Source organism: Notothenia coriiceps, unplaced genomic scaffold (assembly GCF_000735185.1).
Source record: "Notothenia coriiceps isolate Sejong01 unplaced genomic scaffold, NC01 NC01_scaffold00013743, whole genome shotgun sequence".
NCBI classification, from domain to species: Eukaryota; Metazoa; Chordata; class Actinopteri; order Perciformes; family Nototheniidae; genus Notothenia; species Notothenia coriiceps.
Genome location: NW_011346444.1, coordinates 1 through 10,674, shown reverse-complemented (window position 1 = coordinate 10,674; position 10,674 = coordinate 1). Strand labels below are relative to the sequence as shown.

Below are 10,674 nucleotides of genomic sequence, written 5' to 3'. Positions count from 1 at the left end.
GCAACACACCAATCAGAGAGCAGCAGTGAGCACACCTCAGGCTGTGTTTTATATTTGTATTCTTTATTTCTGATTTATTTCACACAAAAACTTTTAGTGGAAACGTTTTCACTTATATGATTAAAAAAAAAAAAACGGCAAAGTGGCAAGGCTTTCCCACCCTGCGTTGGGGGGGCACAGTGACTCATTTGGGGGGGGCATGGCCCGCGAATGACCCCCCATGACGCCGACCCTGTGTATAATAAGAACTGGATACAGTGTCGGAGGCGGGGTCTCGTTCTTTCCTATGAGAGCTGCTCATTGGCGCATGAATACAAAATGGCCCAACTTTTGACAGAGCGAAACGTCACAGATTACCCGTCATGCCTGGCTGTCAGAGGAGAAGTACCCGTATGTGCGCTCATAGAGCATGCACAGTTGAGTTGCCCTTATGCCCCACCCCCCGAGCTCCTACTCTCGGCTCACTAGAATGAATGGAGAGAGAAAATAAATCTAGATTCGGCTTTTAGTGCATTTTACAACTTTAAGGACCTAATGATTCTAATAAGGGCTATGAAATAGTTCACACTGGGTAGTTTATTTAGTTTAAAAAAAATTATCCAACGATTTACAGACGTCTCTTTCCCCATGTTAGTCAATGGGAAAAAGTATTTCTGGGCCCAGTGACGTCACGGACTGATACGGAAGTTGCAGTACCGCCGTTTGGAGACAACGAATATTGGGCACAGACTCCGGCGCACTTCCTGGGGGTTTGAGGTCAGGGCTATTGTGTGTGTTGTAGCGATCAGTCAATGGCGGGAAGCTGTGGTCATCTCATGGAAAATGTTTGCAGAGAGCGCACGAGAGCCTTGGAAGCTAGGGTGGATGCCATCTCTGCTAAAGAAATTGGTTTGTTCCCAGAACAGATTAAAATGGTCTATGAATGTAAAGTTGAGTGATGGACAGATTGCGTGTAACAGGCTAAGCAGCCTGCTGAAACGTCCGCTACCTCGGCCCAGCGTGGGGATCGGACCTGATTTGTTATTTTCGTTAAACAGACTGTTTTAGGACTTCAGACTGCTGCCTGGTGATGTCGTTTGTGCCAATATGGACTATAACACTGTGGACATAGGGGTGTCTGCTTAAGAGGGACGGGAACTGCTGAAGAACATCCCTAACTTTTGCACCGGGTATGCAGTGAGTTATTGCTCTTTTGGATTTGATATGCCTGATGATATAGTCGCTCACAGTGGTACTCACAGAAAGAACACGATGCCGGTGTTGGACATGGCGTATGACAGACCCAGAACGCCGCTGCCCATGATGGCGTTGCTCAGGTTGAACACAGACATCCCAAAGGAGGTTTTACCCTCAAACTGTAAAAGACAAGACTGGATTATTAACCTAACCAACACAAAATCTACAAAGACTTCATTTTAGGATGCACATTTTTGATTGATGTTTCACAAAAAGATGCATATAACTGTATTTTACTAGAAGTCCTGCAGCGTGTTTGAATGATAATCAGTTGAGGTCTGCATTAGCTAACAGTTAAAAGTTAATAAGCTTCCAAAGGGAACCTTATTTTTTATCTGTAGGAAAATGTTAATGTCTTCATACAGGATATACAAACATTGACTGGCCGACATAAGGCTCAAAAACAGGAGCTACACCTTTTTATAGCAGGTGCTATGTATTGCTTGTCAGCAAACGTAATGTTAATAAATTATTTAAACATATTATAATACAAAGATTACAGACCTCAAGGGTAATATATGTTGTCTAGGGGACAGAAATTGACAGAATGTGGTAGGGTTTCTGTTGGTCAAACACTAACGTCCAGCATTACATTTGTTTTAGATGTAATGGAAAAATAAGGCCACAGGCACTTTAGTGACAGTTTCAGTTTGAAGCTGCATACTCTTTGGCCATTTTTTTATAAAATAGCAAGTAACTAAATATACAAAAGAAATGTAGGACAGTAAAAGTACACAATTTACCTCAAAATTGTACAGTAAATAAAAACAAGTACAGTACTTGAGTAGATGTACTTAGTTACTTTCCACCCCTGCTGAGCAACACTGTGCTGTGGGGGTTGTGTGTGAGCGTGTGCACTCGTGCACAGTGACAGCTATACTCACGTCTGTGAACTGAGGAGAGAATCCATCACTCTTGTGAGGCAGGAACTTCTCTTCCTCTGGTGGGACTCTGTATCATTCACAAACAGAAAAACAAACCAATCACTGCACAGCTTCAACATGAATATTACTTGATCCACTAAGAATTCACAGCAATTCAGACAAATAGTAGTCACACAGAGGAAACGTACCCCCCCTCCACAGGTGCTACAGCATCATGGTAGTTCCCATTGGACAGATTCTGCAGCTCCATACTGTGACCGGGACACGGGAGGACCTATTCTGTCATATATAGGGGAAGTCTGAAAAGAGGAAACAAAACACAACATAAAACCATGGCATGTACAGTAAAGCCATTACAGTAAAAAATATGAACAAAATGACATATTCTCAATGATTTTAGTCCAATCATTTACCATACTACAAACTTCATTTAATGACAGATGCTAAAAGGCATGCTTTACATTACATTTCAAGTCAACTGTATTTATAAACCACAACACCACAAACCGTTTACAAGCTGTAGAATAAATAACACAACCTATGCCTGGCTCAGAACCCTTATTTCCATGCAGTAAAAAAACCTTTAACAACAATCTCTAAACAGAGTAAACCTGTGGACCCTCAGGAGGAGCAGCAGAGAGCAGGGAGCTGTTCAGGATCAGATCAATGGACAATGGTTTGTGTCAAACTGCACGCTGACAGGCTCAAACTGTTGTTGATAAACTTCAGAGATTTATTTTACAACGACATCACCTGAAAGTGTCAATTTTGAAAGTGTCCAAAATCAAAGCTCAGTGAGTTTCAGCGAGCTGTTCTGACCGTCTCTACCAACCACATAATGGATCAACGAATAAGACAACAGTGGCAATAGACTGACAAGAGAAATATTTAGCCATGATGTCATTTCAATAAACGTATCAATAGCATACCAAATAACTACATAATTTGACTGATTAGTAAAAACTGAATGAATGATTTCACATATCTCTACGGAAACGAGGACAAGCTAACAACTTTTAAAATGTTAGGGCAAGACTCGTGTAGCTGCTACCACATCAACACTCAAAATAAATGTCGCTTCTACAGCAGCAAATATATGTTTGTATACAATACACTATGGTAAATATGCACACATATATAAACATAGAATATTTTGTCCGGTTCCAAATATGAGGTAAAGCTCTGGGAACCGGATTTGGATCCGGTTCCCCTCCATTGATTTTTCAGAATGTCAGTGACGACAGCAGAAACATCTCAGCTCTGACAGCTTTACAACAGTTACACATGTTTTTTGTTCTGAAAATGTACAGAACCATGATGCCAAAACTGATCCCATATATACTGACATATATTGTTTAAAATAAAACACCTATCCATATCATGGTTATATGTCAGTATTGTGTCTATACTGTAGCTCTTCCATACGAAAAAATTGTATTGCTGCAACTTTACGTCTTAAAAGTAAAGAAGTGTTTGGCACAGTGTCTCTGGTGCGATGCTGTGAGAGTATAGCAGCTGAACAAGGTTAGAGTATCAAAGTCAGAGCTACTCTGTCTTCATTTAACAGCATACAATCAATGAAGGCAGACAAAGCAAGAAAAAGTCAACTTCACAAACAGATCAAAAGTGGCTACATTCAACCCTGTTATCAATGTCAAAGTACCCATCTGAACCCACTGAGAGTGTTGGATATAGGACAGCAGTTAACACATAGTGGTGGGAAAGCTACCAATCCTTCACACTGGAAGGAGTTAAACTACAGCAAAGCTTATAACCATAGCTACTAGAAAAAAGTTAATTAAAACTACTGTACATTGTTAAAAAAAAAACTGAATTGTTCACGGGTTATTCTGTATATGGTTTGCTCGCCCTTAACATCTGACTTTACAGCTAAAGGATAAAAGGGGTAAAAAAAAAAAACACATTAATTTCCTTTTATGGTCTCAATGTTTGTAGTTTCAATAGTAAACAAAAACGGATTTGACTCTTTAAATGACTATATAAATGTAGTTGAACTACTGCAAAATGCTGCTAAACGTTTAACTTAAGACTCACACTGTAAACACACATTTGTCACCATTGTATCTTTTAAAGCCAATGTATCTACCCTAATAGAACATGCATAGTTCCACACAGGGACCAGAGGGCTGCACCATCAGTCAGCTGTGGGGGGTTGTGTCCCCCTGATGAGTCATTATTCACTCCTGAGAGAAATGTGTGTCTGTGCTCCACAGCTTCTGTCTGCTGTGTGATGTGAGGTTACAGCGGGTTTATTATCAGAGCTCTGTACTGAACCCAGCGGGTCACTGGGAGATGAGACCAGTGAAGCTGACCCCCCAGCTGAAGGAGGCTGAACACCGTAGAGATTCTGAGGATTATTTGTATGCTTGTCAATGTCAGTGACACCTTTCACACACTCACAGTCATTTCATGCATGTCTCTAACTTATCCATAACATTTTCTATATCTATCTGTCTGTCTGTCTGTCTGTCTGTCTGTCTATCTATCTATCCTGTATATTGTCTGAACAGAGAGTTTTTCGACCCCAGTGAAGGCGACGTGGCTCTGCAGATAAGCGTCTGGCCAGCAGCCAGGTCTGGACGTCCCAGTTGTGGATATCTGTTCCCTGTAGGCGTCAGGAGCGACAGACAGTGATAGCAGCTGAGAATGACCCCCCCTGCTCAAACATCCCTGAGCTGGTTCCTCAGACATTGACATTTCTTACAGCAGGCGTCACCATGGACTCTATTTGTAAATACTGTCCATACACATGCTGTACATTCTCATGCTGTGAAGTGTTTTATGAGCTACATATATTTTCATACCTTCAAATACTAGTCTCTTTGCTCTAGAAATGAGTTAACCTAAAAGTATTGCTTATAGAATTGTTAATTGATAAATTACACCGTAAGTTAGCATGTCATTACCAGGTTCTCTGGCCGTGGTGTAAAGTAACTAAGTGCATTTACTCTGTACTTCACTGAGGTACTTGTACTTTACTTGAGTATTTCTATGTTATGCTACTTTGTACTTCTACTCCACTACAATTCAGAGGTAAATGGTGTACTTTTTCTCCACTACATGTATTTAATCCCTTTAGTTACTTCACAGATGTGGATGAATGATGTGAAACCTAATCAAGTGTTAAATCAGACTTTAGTTCCACCTGGAGTAAATCCACAAGCTACCCTGCATACAGAGTCATTCAAACTAGCTGCACCTTTACCAGCTTTGAGAACACTTTCATGATCAATAATTATAAAACATATCATATATATTATTCTGAAATGGACCAATCTGCACAATGACTACTTTTACTGTTGCTACTTTCACTATATTTTAATGAGAATACTTTTCTACTTTTACTTGAGGAACATTTTTAATGCAGGACTTTTACTGAAACAGAGTATTCCTACACTCTGGTACTTCTACTTTTACTGAAGTGCAAGATGTGAGTACTTCTCTCACCTCAGTTCTCTGGTTATTGGACATGAGTTATGGATCACACAGTACTGGAGTTACTTAAATTATATTTAGAAGAAGGATGGATGTTTGCATTGAGTTTCAGGAGGTTAAAGAGACATTGTTCAGCCCTCAATCATTTCTCTGATTAGATCATCTGCACCTGGATGAGTGATGCATTAGCAGATGTTCAAATTCAGGTTCAAACAAATATTTGATCATGTGTGTAACATGATCAAATATTTGTTTGAACCTGAATCTTATATTACGTTAAGTCACTAACTATACAGGGCTATATCCCACTTTTAAAGCCATGTGTCCCGCCAGAACACTGCGATCATCAGATGCAGGTCTATTAGAGGTCACCAGAAAGAGTCATAAGAAGATCGGTGATGCAGCCTTTGTAAACTACGCCCCAAAAACTGTGGAACGCGTTTACCCACACAATATTAGGGAAGCCAATACGTTGACAAGCTGCCTTTTAAAAATGTCTATCTCTTTACCCAAAGCATTTGACTGACCTGACACTATTATATTGCAATAATTTCTCTGTGATTGACATTGCACTATTTCCTTATCGTTTTATTCCCCATGTTTTTTACGTTTAATTATTTTATCCCACTTTATTGCTTTGCTCTTGCTGCTTGTTTTACACTCGCTTTTATGTCTTATGTCTTACTGATGTTAAATCTCTTTGAACTGCAATCCCCTGTATGAAAGGTGCTATACAAATAAAGTTATTATTATTATTATTATTATTATTATTATGTGTAAATAATAAAAGCATATGAATAGTGACAGATGACCATATTTAAGTTCCCTGTGGCTGGCTGCTCCCCTGAGGCTATCCAACTGTGATCCAGGTTCACACACCCAGCCTGTCCACCAATCAGATTCAAGAGTTTCTTGCCACCACTTTTGGCCAAAGACACATTTGCAACTGTAAACACAAAGTTTTATCTTCGAGGTTAGACGCTGTACCATGTGCTTTAATAGGTCATTGTGATTTAAATGTTTGTGCACAACTTTATTAACTACATTATTTACTAATTTAGAAGGACCATGCCAAAACTGTGAACATTATTTTAAATGTCCAACTTAAGCTACAGGATTTTATCAAATCTAGCCAGCAATAAAACCAGCATGAACAATACAATAATAATGGCTGTGTCTAAAGTTAAAAACCAAACATTTACCAATACTTAAAGCTCATAGTTCATGTTATGTTTATTTAATCTGTACACAAGTAGCCCACTGTTCCTGCAACCCTATTCCTCTATGATAATTCTTATTCTCAATTTTTTTCTATAGGATAAACTTATTGATTGGAAGTCAAAGTTGTTTTTGACAAGATCCAAAGATTTAAGCCAACAGAATGACATATGTCGACATGTATCAGTGAATAGAACACAGGCAGTGTTTTCCCAGACAGCCACAGTGAGGTAAGAGGGAAGGGAAAGTGTACAATGTGTGCCTGATTTATGCCCCGCCCCTTTTTCCAAGCATGGATAGTGTATGTATATTTGCAGCTTACATAGCGTCCCCCTCCTCCTGTGTTTTTATTTTGGGTTTATTCCTTAGTTTTTTTATGTGAAGTAATTATATTGTTCTTCATTCCATTACATCTTTATAATAACCTACAGAATGACATCATGAACCAGCTGAGGCTCATGTTATCCCCAGAACTGTAAAACTGTGTTTTGCACTTGTTTTGGTATTTTGGTCCATATTTTTTGTTATATTATCAGATGTTGACAAAAACTTATGTCATAAAAGTCGTAAGTCGTAAAGCGCTTTGCCAGAATCTTTTTCTCTTCACTTGTTTCTTCCTCCCAAATATTTCATTTTAGTCATCAAGAGTCTGTGATTTCCATTCTTGATGTGAATTCTTAAACTGAAAAATGTCCGACAATAAAATGATAACAATAATAGCCACAATAGAAAACAGCTGACCTCACCTTCACGCAAACCATGGTAATTTGACAGTCACCTTCAACCATAGTAACAGTGTTAAAAACATTCATTATTTGGAAAATAATTTATAACAAGCAAAAAAATGGATTAAAGATTAGAACAATAATTGAAATGATAGGAATGTACAATCTCAAGAACCATTGGTCATTATGAATATTTCTAGAGAGTTTGAAACTTTGAGTTAAGTTTCTCAGAACAAGCTGGAAGAGTTCCACATCTGGAGCACAGCTGCATACAGCTACTTTAATGAGTCTGATTTACCTTTAGAGTCTAACACTCTGAGCCCTGGCTTTAACAGAGCTCTTCTGCAGAGCTCCTGAAATAACCAAACACGTGGCAGAGCAGCTCCAACTCACCCCAAAGAATGGAGAGACTCACCGCTGCTCCAGAAGCAGGCCTGGCTCGGTGTCCGGAGCAGACGCAGGGTCTGTGAAATCCTGCGTTCAGAGGAGTAGTTTGGGCAGGACTGGAGTGTCTTAGAGCCCCGAAGAGAAGCACAAAGCACCTCAGGGAGAAGTCGGGGAGAGGGGAGCAAATGTGTGAGCAGGGAGGGCTGCTGAAAATGTTGGTTTCAAGTTTCTTGTGATGTCATATGTAGAAGCACTCCTCTTCATTTCCAAGAAGAAAAAAAGTGAGGTATTTCTCAGGGCTCTGGTGATGGATTTCTCTGTGGGGAATTCACTGGGCTGTATGGTCGGCTCATACACTCTGGGCCTCTTCAACTGTTTCCATGTTTCAACTCTCTCCACTGAGTTGTGGCAACAGCAGGAATATGGGGAGGAGATCAGCAGTTACACAAGCCTGCTGCTGCTGGGCGGTGTGTGTGTGTGTGTGTGTGTGTGTGTGTGTGTGTGTGTGTGTGTGTGTGTGTGTGTGTGTGTGTGTGTGTGTGTGTTCCAACATTTGGAATGATTTTTCAACATGTAAAAATGTTCTTGAGAGTTTTTGCTGGAAAGGAGATGTTGGTACAAATACGTTAGTAGGCAGTAACGGGTTAAACAGTAGGGTTATAAATGAAAGTACGATTTCTCGGGAAACTGTGTTTGCAAGGGATTTAATAATGAATAGCATTTTTAAATGCAGAAATTCCAAAGTACGTACAGTATATACTTAAATACATAAAAATAAAATGTTTGCTCAGGACTTTGAGTATTATTCTACCGGTGAATCAATATATTTGTAGGAAAAGTTTGGGACTGCAAATGTACGTTAGTACAGAATATCCTGACTCCTGTACGACAGCGCAGCGGGAACTCAAATAAGAATATTAACCTACAAACTGCTCGAGTGTACAACCGGGTCCACGGTGTTTCTAACCATCACACGTTCTTAGAATAGAAAGGTAACAAACACACAGAGACATACTCAACTTCCAAATGAATTGAATTCAACTTCAATGTTAAGCCAAGACAACAAGTTTTAATAAAACAAAATTTTCTTCAGCATTTTAAATTAAGTACAGGAAAGGAGGCTTTGTAGGTGTGTTAACCTTACCCCCCCTTCCCCTGTTAATCACAAAATCCCCCTCTTTACATGTGAGGACCACACTCATCTGCATTTTGCTGTTATTTAACTCATTTTTTATGCATAAAGGTAACACTATGCATACACTATGCATACACTATGCATAGTTACATATTTATACATCTTTGTCATGAGAACACAGGTTGGCATTGATTTGTACTTTATTTTTAAATCTGATATAAAGTGGTTGATAGCCTAGCCCCAACTCTCAAATAAGGTAATAATTAAGTGTGTGAGCCAAATTATTATTGATTCTGAAAATATGTTTAAAGAAAATAATCTTCACAGGAAGTAAAAAATGGTGAAGTGATCACCCCTTTACACCAAGGGACCACCTTCAGCTCTGATGGACCCTCACTGCACAAGGCCTCCAGCATTAACCAGAGATGGTCTCAATAGCACAAAGCCAGGCAAAACTACACTGAGAAATCTCAAACATTGACTTTAATGAAAGCTTATGTCAACACATTTCACATAACTGTATTAGGTTATTGTGTATATTAAGTTGAACATAATATTTTGTATAAACGTAATAACATAATACAGTTATGACAAATCTGTTGACATTATACATTTAATAAAAGTCAAAGTTTCAGTGTTTTCAGCAGTGGCGTTTTCTCCTGGAGGCGAAGGGAAGCCAGGCTTCCCCTGTTTTTTCGGATTGTAGTTATAATTTTAATAAATAAATAAAAACACTTCGTTTAGTTTCGGAAATTCTTTGTTGTGTGTTGCTGCCGGCCCGTCTCTCCCCATTCTCATTGAGTATTTTACAAAGAGTGAAACAGCGCCCCTCTAGATGTTATGGTGAAACAGTAGATTGCACTCTCTGTTGCGAGAGGAGGCCAGCCAAAATTTGCTTCCCTTGGTGAAAAAAAATGGAGGGATTGACCAATCAGATGAGGCCCACGTCATGCCCCTGCCAACCTGTGATTGGTCAGGGCCATGCCAAGGGAAGCCAGAGGCGGCTGGCTTCCCTTGCCTCACAATCCAATCAAATCGCATCAATTAGTGGTGCAGTGACGCGTCCCAAAAAGCGGAAGTAAGCTGCGCTTGGTTTCCCTCGACAAAATAGCAATGGGATTTCTCCATAGGATTTTGAAAAATAGCTTGAAAAAAGGTCAGTGGAAAACGGACCTGTTAGGTAAATGCACGTTTTGTTCAGTCGGATAATATCCACATGTCTACCCTACTTTTATAATTTTCGAATCATAAATCTAATCGATAGAAGATAGATAGCGTCACTGCACCACTCTCACCGCCGTTAGAAAGTAGCAAGCAAACTGAAGCAAGTGCAATTATGGAGGGTGGAGATTTGGAGTATTTAATCAAAAGTAATTGTACTAAACTTCCGCTGCAGCAGCAACAACAAATACAATCTGATGACAGGCCAATGCCCAAACTGGAGCTGTGTACAGCGAGGAACAAAGGAGCGAACCGGACGTAAAACGTTAAAGGTCTCCTGATTTAGTTTGTGAATGAATGCTTATTAGAGTTTGGGCTGGAGAGTGCGTGCGGACCTGTCGGTCAGATAGCAGGCGTGTGTAAGTCCTGCATCTGTATGATACAAATGTGTGTAAAATGATACCGGGGCGCT

At 39.7% G+C, this 10,674-nt stretch overlaps 1 protein-coding gene across 1 annotated transcript; it reads right to left on the bottom strand.

The window, feature by feature from the left end:
* Positions 1-1,239: 1,239 nt before the first annotated feature.
* LOC104948116 (sodium-coupled neutral amino acid transporter 5-like) lies at positions 1,240-8,292 on the bottom strand (the record flags this gene model as incomplete). The annotated part of the gene is made up of 4 exons (XM_010774277.1): positions 7,913-8,292; positions 2,309-2,419; positions 2,121-2,187; positions 1,240-1,355 (listed from the first exon to the last, which is right to left on the bottom strand). Coding segments are annotated over exons 2-4 (245 nt in total), but the record flags the coding sequence as incomplete, so codon positions are not given.
* Positions 8,293-10,674: the final 2,382 nt, after the last annotated feature.